Source organism: Bombina bombina, chromosome 7 (genome assembly GCF_027579735.1).
Source record: "Bombina bombina isolate aBomBom1 chromosome 7, aBomBom1.pri, whole genome shotgun sequence".
Classification (NCBI taxonomy): Eukaryota; Metazoa; Chordata; class Amphibia; order Anura; family Bombinatoridae; genus Bombina; species Bombina bombina.
The window spans coordinates 57,019,640-57,038,963 of NC_069505.1; the positions used below are offsets into that span (position 1 = coordinate 57,019,640).

The window sequence follows — 19,324 nt, forward strand, 5'->3', positions numbered from 1 at the left end:
AGGATCTCTGTTTGGATACAGCTTGGGGATTACCTTAGCGCTTGTACACACACCCTTTTTCTCAAATGACTGAACATACCTCAATGCTGCTTGTAGCATGACACGGTTCTCCACACTGAAGAGGTTTCTTTACACTACCTTCAACTGCTCTGTGGGAACCAGCATGGATCTTAGATAACATATGCTAAGATCATCAACATCAGACGATTTCTCCCTGAGGAAAATAGTACTCACTGGCACCATTTTAAAATAAAAAAATTATTGATTGAAGAATCTAAACTAACACCTCACTTTACCTCTTCCTATCACTAACACAGGCAAAGAGAATGACTGGAGGGGGGGGGGGAGGGAGGAGCTATATATGCCGCTCTGCTGTGGTGCTCTTTGCCACTTTCTGCTAACAGGAGGTTTAATCCTTCAAGTAAGGATGAAATCCGTGGATTCGTCATATCTTGTAAAAGAAATATGTTTTTGTCTAGAAAGTATACTTTACTAATGGTTATAAGATGTAGGTTTACCAATAAAATACTGGAGAGTCTATTGTTTTGTACCCGTTCGTGTAGGAAGAAAATCCCAGAAGTCTGAGAATATAAGATAGCTGGAGAATTAAGGAATAGGTCAGTCCTGCTAACAGAACTAGATCTGAGAACCAGGTCATGTATGACCAGAAGAAAGGTTTTATGCAGGTCTACCTTATGTTTTTGTATTTGCCCTGTAAATATAGAAGTGCTAATATAGACAAACGGAAGGTCTGGACTTCCAACACATCATCATATTTGTTGTGAATGCACAAACCTAGTAGATGAGGTTGAAAGAAGACTGAAGATCATCAAGTTCAACCTATACAGATTCTACTTGATTTATAGTGTCTAGGGTTTAGAGAGGAGCGCCAAAGGAGGCAAGGTCTAATGGGTGTGGAAATAATAGTATACTACAGTATGGTAATAAACTTAATTAGTGAATGATCCTATGTTGGCACTTGTTAAGTACTCCAAATGGCCTCAAAGGCTACAGGAACTAATCGGCAATAATTGGTAAAATATTAGAACACAACATTTGTGCAACATTTGTGTCTCTAGAATGGAGGATGTCATCTCTGTGCTCTTGTACCCGGTCCTTTACCATCCTCTTGGTTTTTCCAACGTAAAAGACCGGGCACGAACACCGTAAGAGATAGACCACCCCCTCAGACTTGCAATTGAAAAAAAAATCTTATATCAAAAACTTTATTTTCTTGCACCGAGAATTGTTTAGTGCTATCCATGTGGGCACAGTATACACAGTGCCCCCAGGAAGACCGATTGTTTCGGGGATCGGCAGTATAACGGAAAAAATTGGGGAGTATGTGGATAAACATCTGCACCCCTTCCTTCTAATGTTGCTAGACATTTCTGTGACATGCACAATAGCAACATAGATTCCTTAAAATTCATAATTATTGACAAAGGGATTACGAATGGACGAGGTGGTAACAATGATAAAGTCCTTTTACAGAAAGAGACCAAATGGATATATAGGCTGGGGACAAGGTTACCAGTAGGTCTAAATGATAAATTGGAATATATAAGCTTTCTATAAGAGAGCAAAACAAATCTGACAGGATGTTTGCCATTTATTTTGGAGTAATTTCTATGTGCAAATAGAGCTGAGACGTTACCTAGGAATTAAGGTGAAAGTTTAAAATGTTTGCTCAATAATGAAGATTTTTCATTCTTTGCACAATTTGAAAGTAGAATTTAAAATAAATGTTGTAATCTATTTGAATGTAAATATCCCTTTAAGGGCCCCTGGCTATTCACAGGATACAGTTCTCTAAACGAAATGTGGGCGAGACTGTGTAGGAGAATCACCTGTGAGTAATCAGGTATGCCCTATAAAGAGGATGTCCGGTATGGATTCAGTATGCCCTGATGAACCCCTGGGACACATGCTCTGGAGGGGGGTGAAACGTGCGTTGGCACTATGTGTATGGCACCTTGGATAAGTTAAATACTGTCTGAGGTATCTGTGGTGATACATAAAAGCGGAAGTCTCAATCTAGCACTTAATGAAGCCTATACTGCTGTCTCTGAAAGTATCCTAATAAACAGAACAAGCCTGGGAGTTGTGAATCTGCGCTGAAATAATAGCGCATGGATGTTGTATCTGTGAACTGATTTTAGGAATCGAATTTTGGAGCCTGAGGACAGCTTATAAAAGCGGTGCTTTATTTCCAAAGTGTTAAAAGTACTTTTACTTGTCAACAACAAAGCTCGATACCTATCGTGGATGTCCTGACAAGGAGATACAGAGTTGCGGTTGGTCCATTCTCCTTTGGTTTCTCCTGGACCAATGGATACAGATTCAGGTACTAGGAACCAATTGGAGTTGCAGTGACGAGTTGACCACCCCCATCGGGGATTACGTCACACGCCGAGGAATCACAGATCAGCAAGGAAAAGCACCATCGCAACTATACTTTGGAAGATAAGTACTGTCTTAAAATTATACAAGTTGTGGATCGGTTTTTTGACCTAGTGTGCAGCAGATCCTGTTGCGGTCTATTACCTACCGACACCTACTGTGTATTTTCAGTATATGGCTTTCATATATATACCAACAGTGGGAAAATGGACTGTTAAAGGGCCACTAAACCCAAAATCTTTCTTTCATGATTCAGATAGAGAATAGAAATTTAAACAACATTACAATTTACTTCCATTATTTATTTTGCTTCATATTTTAAATATCCTTAGTTGAAGAAAAAACAATGCACATGGTGAGCCAATCACACAAGGCTTCTATGTGCAGCAACCAATCATCAGCTAGTGAGCATATCTAGATATGCTTTTCCTCTAAGAATATCAAGAGAATAAAACAAATTAGATAATATAAGTAAATTAGAAAGATGTTTAAAATTGCATTCTCTTTCTAAATCATAAAAGAAAAAATGTGGGTGGCATGTCCCTTTAAGTTGTTTTTGTTCATTTTCAATATGGTATGCTGTGAGTCTGACATTTTAGGATAATATAGTAGTGTCTTGTATTTAGACGTGTGCATGATTTTCACATATGTTATCCTATAGTCTTGCATTTCTTTAGTCTGCATACGTATGCATAGGGATTGAGATATTTTGATAGCTTTATGTACTGCTTTTGTTTTGAATTTGTATTTTAAATTGTAAGAAGTTCCTCTAACTACTGCAGCCCGGAGGAACAGATTGAACACTGAATGTGAAGTGGGACAGTTAAATAAAGAAATTAGATTGTTTCAACATAACTTTTCGTGTGCTTTTTTATCCCTTGCTTTTTTGGGACATTTACAGATGCCCCAATATTTGTCTATCTTTTTTGTTGTTTAAATTTATTACTCAAGGGTAGCACCGAATATTAAATATACAGCAATATTTTCTACTCTCTCTATTTTTTAAATTTCTTAGTTCTTTGTAAAGCATGTACTTATTTGCTACTTGCGATGGAATCCTTTGGTAAGAGAGACTTTAACCCCTTGAGTGCTAAGTTCAAAATGGCCTCCCCCAAGACTAGCTCAGTCGTAGAACTCTTGTGACTCTTGTATTTCCATAGCTGTCACCACAAGACCAATTGTCTGCAGATGCAAAGCATAGGGTTGTAGTTCCCTGATCAGGTGTAGGATTTTGAAAACAATCCTGCGTGTGTAAGCTATTGACATATCTGCATCTAAGATGATTCTCAGACAAAGCCTGTTTTGACAGAACCAATTTTTTTTCCATAAAAGGGACATATATTTGAGCATAAAGTGTTTAGTTGTGCATAATAAAACAACTTTGTAATGTACTTTCATTATTTATTTTGCCCCTTTTTGTGTAATTTACAACTGAAAAACAAAATTTATGTTTACCTGATAAATTTCTTTCTTTCCGAACATGGAGAGTCCACGACGACATTCCAATTACTAGTGGGATATTCAACTCCTGGCCAGCAGGAGGAGGCAAAGAGCACCCCAGCAAAGCTGTCAAGTATAACTTCCCTTACCCATAATCCCCAGTCATTCAGCCGAAGGAAAATGGAAAAAGAAGAAACACAAGGGTGAAAAAGGTGCCTGAGGTTTAGACAAAAAAACTGCTGAATTATAATTAAGAAGAGGGCGGGGTCGTGGACTCTCTTTGTCCGGAAAGAAAGAAATTTATCAGGTAAGCATACATTTTGTTTTCTTTCCTATGACATGGAGAGTCCACAACATCATTCCAATTACTAGTGGGAACCAATACTCAAGCTAGAGGACACGGAATGAACAGGGAGGGAGACAAGGCAGGAGGACCTAAACAGAAGGCACCACCGCTTGAAGAACCTTTCTCCCAAAAAAAGCCTCAAATTTGTAGAATTTGTAAAAAAAGTATGCAGAGAGGACCATGTAGCCGCCTTGCAAATCTGTTCCACAGAAGCTTCATTTTTAAAAGCCCAAGATGAAGAGACAGCCCTAGTGAAATGAGCCGTAATTCTCTCAGGAGGCTGCTGACCAGCAGTCTCATTAGCTAAATGAATCAAACTTCTCAACCAAAGAGACAGAGTAGTAGAAGGGGCCTTCTAACCCTTACGCTTTCCAGAGAAAACAACAAACAGGGCAGAAGATTCATGAAAATCTTTAGTAGCCTGTAAGTAAAATGTTAGAGCCCGCACAGCATCCAAGTTATGCAAAATACGTTCCTTATGAGAAGAAGGATTAGGACAAAAAGAAGGGACAACGATTTCCTGATTAATGTTTGAATCCAACACCACCTTAGGGAGGAAACCCCAACTTAGTACGAAGGACCGCCTTATATGCATGAAAAATAAGATACAGGGAATCACACTGCAGAGCTGAAAGTTCAGAGACTCTGCAAGTGGTAGAAATAGCAATGAGAAACAAAACTTTCCAAGATAACAGTTTTATATCAACAGCATGCATCGGCTCAAACAGAGCCTGCTGCAAAACGTTAAGAACTAGGTTAAGGCTCCACGGGGGAGCAACAGGTTTAAACACAGGCCTGATTCTAACCAGGGCCTGAACAAAAGCATGAACATCTAGTAAGTCTGCCAGACGTTTGTGTAAAAGGATAGATAATGCAGAAATCTGACCCTAGAGTACTGACCGACAAACCCTTCTCCAGGCCATCCCGAAGAAAAGACAAAATCCGGGGAAACCTCACCCGGCTCCAGGAGAACCCCTTAGATTCACACCAATAAAGATATTTACGCCATATCTTATGGTAAATCTTGCGAGCTTGAAGCATAGTTTCAATGACCGCTTCAGAAAAACCACGTCTAGACAGAACTAGGCGTTCAATCTCTAAGAAGTCAGCTTCAGAGAATCTAGGTTTGAATGGAGAAAAGGACCCAGAAGCCTTTCTAATAGGGAAATTAAAAGATTTTATCTTACTCTTACCCGAAGAAGGGAAAGCTTACAAAGCCGCAGATACTGCCGAAGTAATCTGAGCGGCAAAATCCCCAAGTAAATACACACCACCGGGAGGTTGAGAGGACACAGAAAGCACAGTATGAGAGAAAAATAAGGCTTGGGGCGTTTGAGCAGAAAGCTGAGGCATGTCACGCACAGCATCATCCTGAGAGACACTCGGCTCAGAAGTGAGAATTTTTTTTTTATATTTTAAAGTTTTTGCTAAACATGAGGAACAAAACTGCATAGATAGGGCAATCTGGTTGTCTAAACAAAGCAAACATCTATACATAGAGATAGACTGATCCTGTTCTGCAACAATAGCTTAGAATAACAGGCCCACTAGCAATGCCCAATAAAGAAAGTTTAATATAAAAAAACTAATTTTATTCCTAAAGTTAAATTTTAAATATTAAACACCAGTTTTAGATTCAAATATTTATATAAGTTAGAAAAATTACACAGTTGCCTGAGGCTCCTACCGGCCAGAAAAAATGTCCCACTAGTAAGAGTAAGTCTCTAGTAGTGAATTCTGTCCTCTGGATAATCCGGTGAGCCGATTAACAGAGGCGATACAAAGATGGCTGCACAAGCACTCTCCAACCTCTCCGTAAAAGCAGAAGTGCGGTCGTCATGTGAGCGGGACAAACAAAAACTGCGTCACAGAATTTTTCACATCTCTGAAAAGAGCATGAAAGAAACCTGCAGTTTAAAAAACGGCTAATATATAAAACCATTTAACATAAGCCCCATTAATGTAAAAGTCATATATAAGCCTCTAAAGCATACATATATAGCAGGTAACTGATAAAGTAAGTTCTCTACCGTTAACCCATGGAATCCCCTGGCCAAGTGAACTCCCCATATTTGAGTCTCATACTTGCACATATAAAACACTCAAGTTCCTTGTCCTCAATATGAATCCTTAATTAATAAGAATTATTAAGTCCCAAAGAAAAGATCTCATAATGAGGATTAACCTCTTAAGTGATGCTATCCTCCTGTACCTAGAAGGCACTTACCTTAGATCCAACTGCAGGACAGATGCCGCTCCTTAGGTGTGGCAGGTACTTCACTCCGTCATGGACCTGTAGGTAAAGAAAGAACAGAGTCACCAACTCTGGCTTTCTGTAAAGGGGTAGCAAAGTGTTATAAGTAAAGCAAAGACTACCTCGCAGTCTTTTAACTGCCAAAAGCCACCATTACTCTTACTCAAGAGATCGACGTGGACACAGCTTGACCCCAGTCCTTGCTTGCAGGGAAAAATACCCATAAAAAGACCAATTTTCTTCAGACACCGACTTTGCAAAACCTTCATTAACAGAGGAAAAGAGAATGACTGAGGATTATGGGTAAGGGAAGTTACACTTAACAGCTTTGCTGGGGTGCTCTTTGCCTCCTCCTGCTGGCCAGGAGTTGAATATCACACTAGTAATTGGAATGACGTTGTGGACTCTCCATGTCATAGGAAAGAAATTGTGGCTTTTTTAATTATAGGGAATAAATAAAAATGCAACCTGCAGACCTCTCAGGGCTAGCAATGCTACATAAATGTCCCTAATTCACTTTAAAAAATAAGATCTGCTAAACAATGCACCTTATACTAACAATTAAAATACAACTGCAGCAAACAATATGTTAATTTGCTTTAAAAATGTTTAGACTTAGACAAGTTGTTTGCTGTCCCTTCGAAGGAAAAATCAGAAGTACTAGCATTGTGCCATAAAACCCTGTACCAGTGAACTGATATGGTTGTAGTTTTTAAAAGCCAAATTAATGTTCCAGTGGAAGCATCACAAATTAATTAGATTAGCAAATTAAAAGACCTAGCTTATTTACAACGTGAAATGTTTTGCATTGTGAACCAGACAAGCAACTGCCAAGTTCTGTAAAAGGAACCCTGTGGTCAGAATAATCTTTTTTTAAGGCTGCTTTGCTTTTAGCATGCTTACCCATAGGAACCTTAAAGGTCAATGCTTCCACAAGGAAAACAGAATTTATGCTTACCTGATAAATTACTTTCTCCAACGGTGTGTCCGGTCCACGGCGTCATCCTTACTTGTGGGATATTCTCTTCCCCAACAGGAAATGGCAAAGAGCCCAGCAAAGCTGGTCACATGATCCCCCCTAGGCTCCGCCTACCCCAGTCATTCGACCGACGTACAGGAGGAAATATGCATAGGAGAAACCATATGATACCGTGCTGACTGTAGTTAGAGAAAATAATTCATCAGACCTGATTAAAAAAACCAGGGCGGGCCGTGGACCGGACACACCCTTGGAGAAAGTAAATTATAAGGTAAGCATAAATTCTGTTTTCTCCAACATAGGTGTGTCCGGTCCACAGCGTCATCCTTACTTGTGGGAACCAATACCAAAGCTTTAGGACACGGATGAAGGGAGGGAGCAAATCAGGTCACCTAAATGGAAGGCACCACGGCTTGCAAAACCTCTCTCCCAAAAATAGCCTCCGAAGAAGCAAAAGTATCAAATTTGTAAAATTTGGCAAAAGTGTGCAGTGAAGACCAAGTCGCTGCCTTACATATCTGGTCAACAGAAGCCTCGTTCTTGAAGGCCCATGTGGAAGCCACAGCCCTAGTGGAGTGAGCTGTGATTCTTTCAGGAGGCTGCCGTCCGGCAGTCTCATAAGCCAATCGGATAATGCTTTTAAGCCAAAAAGAAAGAGAGGTAGAAGTTGCTTTTTGACCTCTCCTTTTACCAGAATAAACAACAAACAAAGAAGATGTTTGTCTGAAATCTTTAGTAGCCTCTAAATAGAATTTTAGAGCACGGACTACGTCCAAATTGTGTAACAAACGTTCCTTCTTTGAAACTGGATTCGGACACAAAGAAGGTACAACTATCTCCTGGTTAATATTTTTGTTGGAAACAACTTTCGGAAGAAAACCAGGCTTAGTACGCAAAACCACCTTATCTGCATGGAACACCAGATAGGGCGGAGAACACTGCAGAGCAGATAACTCAGAAACTCTTCTAGCAGAAGAAATTGCAACCAAAAACAAAACTTTCCAAGATAATAACTTAATATCTACGGAATGTAAGGGTTCAAACGGAACCCCTTGAAGAACTGAAAGAACTAGATTAAGACTCCAGGGAGGAGTCAAAGGTCTGTAAACAGGCTTGATTCTAACCAGAGCCTGAACAAACGCTTGAACGTCTGGCACAGCTGCCAGCCTTTTGTGAAGTAAAACAGATAAAGCAGAGATCTGTCCCTTCAGAGAACTTGCAGATAATCCTTTCTCCAAACCTTCTTGTAGAAAGGATAGAATCTTAGGAATTTTTATCTTGTTCCATGGGAATCCTTTAGATTCACACCAAAAGATATATTTTTTCCATATTTTATGGTAAATTTTTCTAGTTACAGGCTTTCTAGCCTGAATCAGAGTATCTATTACAGAATCTGAAAACCCACGCTTTGATAAAATCAAGCGTTCAATCTCCAAGCAGTCAGTTGGAGGGAAACCAGATTCGGATGTTCGAATGGACCTTGAACAAGAAGGTCCCGTCTCAAAGGTAGCTTCCATGGTGGAGCCGATGACATATTCACCAGGTCTGCATACCAAGTCCTGCGTGGCCACGCAGGAGCTATCAAGATCACCGAAGCCCTCTCCTGATTGATCCTGGCTACCAGCCTGGGAATGAGAGGAAACGGTGGGAATACATAAACTAGGTTGAAGGTCCAAGGTGCTACTAGTGCATCTACTAGAGTCGCCTTGGGATCCCTGGATCTGGACCCGTAACAAGGAACCTTGAAGTTCTGACGAGAGGCCATCAAATCCATGTCTGGAATGCCCCATAATTGAGTTATTTGGGCAAAGATTTCCGGATGGAGTTCCCACTCCCCCGGATGGAAAGTCTGACGACTCAGAAAATCCGCTTCCCAATTTTCCACTCCTGGGATGTGGATTGCAGACAAGTGGCAGGAGTGATCCTCCACCCATTGAATTATCTTGGTCACTTCCTCCATCGCCAGGGAACTCCTTGTTCCCCCCTGATGGTTGATATATGCAACAGTCGTCATGTTGTCTGATTGAAACCTTATGAATTTGGCCTTTGCTAGATGAGGCCAAGCTTTGAGAGCATTGAATATCGCTCTCAGTTCCAGAATGTTTATCGGGAGAAGAGATTCTTCCCGAGACCATAGACCCTGAGCTTTCAGGGGTTCCCAGACCGCGCCCCAGCCCACCAGACTGGCGTCGGTCGTGACAATGACCCACTCTGGTCTGCGGAAGCTCATTCCCTGTGACAGGTTGTCCAGGATCAGCCACCAACGGAGTGAATCTCTGGTCCTTTGATCTACTTGAATCGTCGGAGACAAGTCTGTATAATCCCCATTCCACTGTCTGAGCATGCACAGTTGTAATGGTCTTAGATGAATTCGTGCAAAAGGAACTATGTCCATTGCTGCAACCATCAATCCTATTACTTCCATGCACTGCGCTATGGAAGGACGAAGAACAGAATGAAGTACTTGACAAGAGCTTAGAAGTTTTGATTTTCTGACCTCTGTCAGAAAAATCCTCATTTCTAAGGAATCTATTATTGTTCCCAAGAAGGGAACTCTTGTTGACGGGGACAGAGAACTTTTTTCTTTGTTCACTTTCCATCCGAGAAAGGCTAGGACGATGTCCGTATGAGCCTTTGCTTTTGACAGAGACGACGCTTGAATCAGGATGTCGTCCAAGTAAGGTACTACTGCAATGCCCCTTGGTCTTAGAACCGCTAGAAGGGACCCAAGTACCTTTGTGAAAATTCTCGGAGCAGTGGCTAATCCGAATGGAAGTGCCACAAACTGGTAATGCTTGTCCAGAAAAGCGAACCTTAGGAACTGATGATGTTCCTTGTGGATAGGAATATGTAGGTACACATCCTTTAAATCCACCGTGGTCATAAATTGACCTTCCTGGATGGTAGGAAGGATCGTTCGAATGGTTTCCATTTTGAACGATGGAACCCTGAGAAATTTGTTTAGGATCTTGAGATCTAAAATTGGTCTGAATGTTCCCTCTTTTTTGGGAACTATGAACAGGTTGGAGTAAAACCCCATCCCTTGTTCTCCTATTGGAACTGGATGAATTACTCCCATCTTTAACAGGTCTTCTACACAATGTAAGAATGCCTGTCTTTTTATTTGGTTTGAAGATAATTGAGACCTGTGGAACCTTCCCCTTGGGGGTAGTTCCTTGAATTCCAGGAGATAACCCTGAGAAACTATTTCTAGTGCCCAAGGATCCTGAACATCTCTTGCCCAAGCCTGAGCAAAGAGAGAAAGTCTGCCCCCCACCAGATCCGGTCCCGGATCAGGGGGCCATCCCTTCATGCTGTTTTGGTAGCAGTGGCAGGCTTCTTGGCCTGCTTACCCTTGTTCCAGCCTTGCATCGGTCTCCAGGCTGGTTTGGGTTGAGAAGTATTACCCTCTTGCTTAGAGGATGTAGAATTAGAGGCTGGTCCGTTTCTGCGAAAGGGACGAAAATTAGGCTTATTTTTAGCCTTAAAAGACCTATCCTGAGGAAGGGCGTGGCCCTTTCCCCCGGTGATGTCTGAAATAATCTCTTTCAAATCAGGACCAAACAGTGTTTTACCCTTGAAAGGGATGTTAAGCAATTTTGTCTTGGAAGACACATCCGCTGACCAAGACTTTAGCCAAAGCGCTCTGCGCGCCACGATAGCAAACCCTGAATTTTTCGCCGCTAATCTAGCTAATTGCAAAGCGGCATCTAAAATAAAAGAGTTAGCCAATTTAAGTGCTTGAACTCTGTCCATAACCTCCTCATACGAAGATTCTTTATTGAGCGACTTTTCTAGTTCTTCGAACCAGAAACACGCTGCTGTAGTGACAGGAATAATGCATGAAATTGGTTGTAGAAGGTAACCTTGCTGAACAAACATCTTTTTAAGCAAACCCTCTAATTTTTTATCCATAGGATCTTTGAAAGCACAACTGTCTTCTATAGGAATAGTAGTGCGTTTGTTTAGAGTAGAAACTGCCCCCTCGACCTTGGGGACTGTCTGCCATAAGTCCTTTCTGGGGTCGACTATAGGAAATAATTTCTTAAATATAGGGGGAGGAACAAAAGGTATGCCGGGCCTTTCCCACTCCTTATTTACTATGTCCGCCACCCGCTTGGGTATAGGAAAAGCATCGGGGGGCACCGGAACCTCTAGGAACTTGTCCATCTTACATAATTTCTCTGGAATGACCAAATTGTCACAATCATCCAGAGTAGATAATACCTCCTTAAGCAGTGCGCGGAGATGTTCTAATTTAAATTTAAATGTTACAACATCAGGTTCAGCTTGTTGAGAAATTTTTCCTGAATCTGAAATTTCTCCCTCCGACAAAACCTCCCTCCTGGCCCCTTCAGATTGGTGTGAGGGTATGTCAGAACAGTTATCATCAGCGTCCTCTTGCTCTTCAGTGTTTAAAACAGAGCAATCGTGCTTTCTCTGATAAGTAGGCATTTTGGATAAAATGTTTGCAATAGAATTATCCATTACAGCTGTTAATTGTTGCATGGTAATAAGTATTGGCGCACTAGATGTACTAGGGGCCTCTTGTGTGGGCAAAACTGGTGTAGACACAGAAGGGGATGATGCAGTATCATGCTTACTCCCCTCATTTGAGGAATCATTTTGGGCAATATCATTATCTGTGGCATCATTGTCCCTACTTTGTTTGGACACTATGGCACAATCATCACATAAATTTAAATGGGGAGAAACCTTGGCTTTCATACATATAGAACATCGCTTATCTGATGGTTCAGACATGTTAAACAGGCTTAAACTTGTCAACAAGGCACAAAAAACGTTTTAAAATAAAACTGTTACTGTCACTTTAAATTTTAAACTGAACACACTTTATTACTGAATATGTGAAAAAGTATGAAGGAATTGTTCAAAATTCACCAAAATTTCACCACAGAGTCTTAAAGCCTTAAAAGTATTGCACACCAAATTTGAAAGCTTTAACCCTTAAAATAACGGAACCGGAGCCGTTTTTACATTTAACCCCTATACAGTCCCAGGTATCTGCTTTGCTGAGACCCAACCAAGCCCAGAGGGGAATACGATACCAAATGACGCCTTCTATAAGCTTTTTCAGTGGTTCTTAGCTCCTCACACATGCATCTGCATGCCTTGCTCTCCAAAAACAACTGCGCATTAGTGGCGCGAAAATGAGGCTCTGCCTATGACTAGAAAAGGCCCCCATCTGAAAAAGGTGTCCAATACAGTGCCTGCCGTTTTTTTAAAACAATCCCCAAGATTATAATAACTATTAAGAGTTATAATCTGCCAAATATGCTTAGTAAAGTAATCGTTTTAGCCCAGAAAAATGTCTACCAGTTTTTTAAGCCCTTATGAAGCCCTTTATTCTTTTACTTAATCTAAGAAAATGGCTTACCGGTCCCCATAGGGGAAATGACAGCCTTCCAGCATTACAAAGTCTTGTTAGAAATGTGGCCAGTCATACCTCAAGCAGAAAAGTCTGCCAACTGTTTCCCCCAACTGAAGTTACTTCATCTCAACAGTCCTGTGTGGAAACAGCAATCGATTTTAGTAACGTTTGCTAAAATCATCTTCCTCTTACAAACAGAAATCTTCATCTCTTTTCTGTTTCAGAGTAAATAGTACATACCAGCACTATTTTAAAATAACAAACACTTGATTGAAGGATAAAAACTACATTTAAACACCAAAAAACTCTTAACCATCTCCGTGGAGATGTTGCCGGTGCAACGGCAAAGAGAATGACTGGGGTAGGCGGAGCCTAGGGGGGATCATGTGACCAGCTTTGCTGGGCTCTTTGCCATTTCCTGTTGGGGAAGAGAATATCCCACAAGTAAGGATGACGCCGTGGACCGGACACACCTATGTTGGAGAAATATGAATGTATACATATAACACACAAATCTGCATCTATTGCAGTGACATCTCCATGGAAAAGAATCTTGGTTGATTAATACCACAGTGGTACAGAGAATGTCCTTTCCATTTTTGCCCTGATATAAAATATCTTTTTCACTGCATTTAACTTCTTCCTCAATCTCCTAAATTAGAAGTACTAAAAAAAAACAATGTTCTAGTCTGATCTGTATAACAAACACATTTGATTTTAACACTAAGATTACAAGTAACCCATTAAAAAAGTTGATCTTACACCAAAGCTATATATAGAGAAGCACATATGACATTGCAAGGATTTAAAATAAATATGATTTCTAACTAGTTTAGCAGCACTTGATAAGTAAACGATGACAAAACGTTAGACAAGCAAGGCATTAATACTATGATATGCTTTTTCCACTGCTTGACAAACACTTTACTGTTCACGAGTTATATTCTGTAGTAGCGGAAGAGCGAGTGTGTGTGATGTTTTGCGCATCTCACCGTGTAGGTCGCTGAAAGTGATCTCTATTTTGCTAGGTTCCTCAGTGCCAGATCTCCTTTGTGTGTGAATCTCCATATCTGCAACCTCCATATCCAGATATTCCTTCCTCGCTACCTTTTCTGACCAGGGACGGCGTTCTGGTCTCGGCCGTAGATCTGGCACAGGAAACTGAAGTCGGAGGTGTGCTTTCAATGCTACGACTCGAATATCAGTGTCCTCCTCAGGAGCTGGAGTCACATTATTCTAAAGGAAGAGAGAAGAGTCAAGATATGGCTTCTTTCTATACTAGTACATATGTTTTCCATATTTAAAGGGAAGAGTCTTCTCCAAAATGTATATTGTTTAAAAAGATAATCCCTTTAGTACAAATTCCCTAATTTTGCATAACCAACATGGTTATATTAATACACCTTTTACCTCTGTGATTACCTTGTATCTAAGCCTCTGCAGACTGCCCCCTTATCTCAGTGCTATTTACAGACTTGCATTTTAGCCAATTAGTGCTGACTCATGAATAACACCACATGAGTGAGCACAATGTTATCTATATGGCACACATTAACTAGCAGTGTCTTGCTTTCAAAAGCTACAAAAATGCAATGAGATAAGAGGTGGTATGTAATGGTTTAGAGACAGGCAGAAATTTAGAGGTTTAAAGGTTATAAAGTATATTAATATAACAATGTTGGTTGTGCAAAGCTGGGGAATGGGTAGTAAAGATGTTATCTATCTTTTTAAAAAATTTAAATTTTGGAGTAGACTGTGCCTTTAAAACCAAGCATAATGATACCAAGCTTAGTACCTCTAGAACAAGATATAAGGTTTAAACATCTCTAAGGCTGGTGCAGAGAATTCCAACTAGTATCTACATAGTAAGCAAAGCTATATTGGGCAAATAGGGTGGTCATAGGACTGCTGCTGCAGATAATTCAGACTAATGTAGGCATACAATGCATATACTGGCATTGGAATATAAATCATGGTGCTCATGTAGCAGGCCACTAGGATAGTTTTAGGGAGCGTGGACAGCAAAGGATCTGGAGTAAAGAACTCACAAGCTAAAACAAACATACAGAACTCTGCATTTCTAGGACTGACAAACATAGAAATTATAGAAAGATTATAGAAATTATACTACCTGTAAAAGCTCTGAGTCACAGCAAATAAAGCAGAGGCTGATTTAAAATCATTGTAGAAAGCTTGGTGAAAATTGGAGAAAGACAGAAACAAAAGATTAAGAGAAAAGCAGAGACAAAGCACCTCCTCTCCCGTTTACTTCTCTTTGTTTTAAGATTAGCGTTTAGCCATGTAAGAGAAGAATGGTTTACAAAGTGATAGAAAACAAGGCCAAACAAGTGGCAGGCAGAGAAGGTCTTCATTTGCTGATATTCAGAGCATGGAGAAAGGTATTTAACAATTAAAATTAATTGTGACAACACATGAAGAAGCTGACTTGACCACTGGTTTGGGTGCCTTAAAACCTTTAAGGAACATTAAAGCAAGACAAAGAGGATGTTCTTTTTGTAAAATCATGCCATAGCTGTTAAGTAGATTAAGTTATTTTATCTATTTATAGCATAGAAATTAGTTTCAGGTTCGCCGATATCTACAACATGGCACGTGGAGGTAACCATCACCAGGAAAAAGATCCTGAAAGTAACAAACTTTAAAGACAAATAATGCATGTAAGAAGGGTGGTCTTTATATGTTTAAAAAGCAGGTTAAGGTCCTAAGGGGAAGTAAAAAGAAGGGTAAAGACACTAAAAAGTAGTTGAACATCACGGCAGAGAGCAGCTGTAGCAGTCGGGAGAGGGCAGCAACCAGTATGGAACTCTCTGTTGCAACCACCTAAAATCAACTATAGAATTTGAACAGGCAAATATTACCAGAGTAAAGAATTTGCCTTGTACCAGTGCTCCAGGCTTCCAATTCTTAAGTAGCTCCTTGTGATTAGAGGGTTGTCAGCTTCTTTACATCTTAACAACAGCTGAAGAGAAAACTTTGAGAGCTAGCTACAAAGATTTAGTCACCAACACTGTCATGATCAAACAAAGAAAGCCTGAAAGTTGAGAGAGTACATCTAGCCATATGGGAAAAAATACATTTGTGAGCCTTATTCTGTAAGGCCAAAATGGGGTAATGATCCTGCTTGTGCTATGAAGAACCTCAAGAAGCTTAAGAACTGGAGGAATTACATTTAAGATACCATTCAATCATTGGAGGGCATTTCCCAGTGTCTGGTGAGCTTAAAGGGACATTAAACCCAAAAAAGTTCTTTCGTGATTCAGATGGAGAATACAATTTTAAACAACTTTATAATTTACTTCTATTATCTAATTTGCTTCCTTCTCTTGATATTCTTTCCTGAAAAGCATATCTAGATAGGCTCAGTAGCTTCTGATTGGTAGCTGCACATAGATGCCTCATGTGATTGGCTCACCCATGTGCATTGCTATTTCTTTAACAAAATAAATAATGAAGCAAATTAAATAATACAAGTAAATTGGAATGTTGTTTAAATTGTATTTTCTATCTGAATCATGAAAGAAAATGTTTGGGTTTAATATCCCTTTAAATAATGTGATGGAGCTGCTAGAACTTTAGGAAAAAGAGAGTGCTATGGCCTGAGAAAGATCATTACTGTAAAAGAAGAATAATAGGGAAATGGGCAAAAGAAACGGCTTCTACAGCTACAAGCATAACTGCAAGCGATAATTGGTTATGTGAATATATGCGTAACTGGTGGCAATATATTGTCCTGTTTCCATTGACACCAAGACTGAACAAAGCGATTCCATATTGAATTAGGAAAATTTTAAGCACTTGATGGCTTTAAGGTCCAGAACAGGACAGATTTGCTGATACAGGATCTGACTGTCACTGCGGGGTTGTTATGGACTAAAAGACGAAAAGCTCATCCCATCCACGGGAAGATCGGAGGGGAAAAAAAGAAAAATAAATGTATTCTTATCTGATAAATTTGTTTCATGATAGTGACAGTCCACAAGACTTCAATCCAGACCACTATGAGGAGGCAAAAACACCCCTACATTCCAGAGCTTTAATCCCTACCACTTTCCCATCATCCCTTAGTCATACATTTAGCCAAGTAGATGGAGGGAAACAGAAAACCAGGAAAAGCAAAGTGGGCCAAATTAAGTGCAATACAAGTACAGCCCAAACTGTATAAAGAAAGGGCAGGGCTCGTGGACTTTCAACATGAAAGAGATAACTTTATAAGGTAAGCATACATTTAGTTTTTTTATTCATATGATGGTGAGAGTCCACAAGTCTTCATTTGTGGGATCCTATAACCAAGCAGTGAAGTCCAAAAGACCACCATAAATTAGGGTGGGACAAAGGTTAAGGTAGGTATGTTACTGATCAGGCACTGTGGCTCGAAGAACTTTCCAGCCAAAATCAGCCTCTGAAGAGGAATATCGGTCATAGTGGTAGAACTTTGTAAAAACATGCAATGAAGACTAAGTATCTGCTGTACATAGCTGGTCTATGGAAGCTTCATTACGGAAGGCCCAAGAGAGGCCACTATTCTAGGGTAATGTACAAAGATTTGCTATGGGGAGTCTTCCCAACAACAAAATATGATCTACAAATAAAGTCCTTAAGCCAAGCTGTTAGGGTAGCTTCCGTAGCTTAAATTTATGTTTTCCTTCTTAATATAAGGAGTGTCCACGGTTTCATTCCTTTCTGTTGGGAAACTTATACCCAAGCTCTAGAGGACACTGAATGATAACGGGAGAGACAAAAAGAGAGGCAAACCCTAATCTGAGGGCACCACAGCCGACAAAACCTCTCTCCTGAAGGCTGCTTTACCTGAAGCAAAAACATCAAACTTGCAAAATTTAGAAAGGTTTGTAAGAAGGATCAGGGCCTTACACATTTGATCCATAGAAGACTCGTTCTTAAAGGCCCAAGAGGAAGCCACTGCTCTAGTAGAATGAGCCTTAATTCTCTGTGGAGGTTTATGTCCAGATGTCTCATAAGCTAAGCAGATAAGACTCCTCAACCAAAAAGATAAGGAAGTCGAAGAGACCTTCTGACCCTTAAGCTTCCCAGAATAGGCAACAAACAAGGAAGAAGTTTGTCTTTGTGATAAAACTTCAAGGCCTGAACCACATCCAAATTGTGAAGAAAACGTTCCTTCGAAGGAAGAGGATTAGGACACAAAGAAGGGACCACAATCTCTTGATTGATGTTGATTGGTACGTAGGACAGCCTTATCCGAATGGAACACCAGATAAGGAGGCTCACATTGCAAAGTGGCAATCTCAGATACTCTGCGCACAGAAGCAATAGCCAGTAGAAAAAGAAGCTTCCAGGACAACAACTTAATGTCAATTTCATGCATAGGATCAAACGGAGTCCATTGCAAAACCTTAAGAACCAGATTCAGAATCCTAGGAGGAGCTGAAGATCTGAACACAGGTCTGATTCTTATCAGAGCCTTAACAAAAGACTGAACATCTGGAAGCACAGAGAGCCTCTTGTGCAGTAAAACAGACAAGGCCGAAATCTGTCCCCTAATGGAACTGGCCAAAAGACCCTTCTCCAGTCCATCCTGGAGAAACAATAGAATCCTGGCAACCTTAACTATATGCCAGGGAAATCCATGTTCTTTACACCAAAATAAGTAGATTCTCCACACCTTACGATAGATGCGAAGAGTAACCGGCTTACAAGCTTGAATGAGAGTATCAATAACTATCTCAGAAAAACCTCTCTTGGCAAGGACTAAGCATTTAATCTCCACGCAGTCAGCCTCAGAGAATCTAGATTTTGATGAACAAAAGGACCTTGTTCCCTGCGACAAGTTAACTTCCATTGAGGAGAAGATGACATCCTCATCAGATCCGCAAACCACGTCCTTCGCAGCCATGATGGAGCAATCAGTATTACTAACACCTGCTCCTGCTTGATGAAGGCCACTAACCGGGAAGGAGTGGTAACGGCGTAAAAAGATAGATTAGACTGAACCTCCAAGGCACTGAAAATGCATCATTAGCTCCGCCTGAGGATCCCCGGACCTCGACCCATATCTGGGTAGCTTGGTATTGAGATGAGACGCCATTAGATCTATCTCCGGCGTCCCCCACATGTTGCATATCTCCGCAAACACTTCGGGATGGGGAGACCATTCCCCCGGATGAAAGGATTGTCTGCTGAGAAAGTCCGCTTCCCAGTTGTCCACACCCGGAATGTGGATTGCCGACAGTGAACAGATGTGGGCCTCCACATACTGCAGAATCCAAGATACTTCCCTCATTGCTAGGGAGCTTCTCGTCCCCCCCTGATGGTTGATGTAAGCCACCAAGGTTATATTGTCTGATTGGAATCTGATAAAACGGGACGAACCCAAAAGAGGCCAAGTCTTCATAGAATTGTAGATTGCTTGATGTTCCAGAATGTTGATCGGGAGGGAGCGTTCCTCCTGAGACCAAAGGCCCTGTGCCTTCTTGGCACGCCTAACAGCTCCCCATCCTGATAGACTCACGTCAG

At 40.6% G+C, this 19,324-nt stretch overlaps 1 protein-coding gene across 3 annotated transcripts in view; it reads right to left on the reverse strand.

The window, feature by feature from the left end:
• ATG2A (autophagy related 2A) overlaps positions 1-19,324 on the reverse strand; it is a 514,214-nt gene that overhangs the window by 244,581 nt on the left and 250,309 nt on the right. For all 3 annotated transcript variants that reach the window (XM_053720124.1, XM_053720123.1, XM_053720125.1), the window contains exon 15: positions 13,807-14,050. In XM_053720124.1, the coding sequence (XP_053576099.1) occupies positions 13,807-14,050 (244 nt within the window). The remainder of the gene's footprint in view (positions 1-13,806; positions 14,051-19,324) is intronic.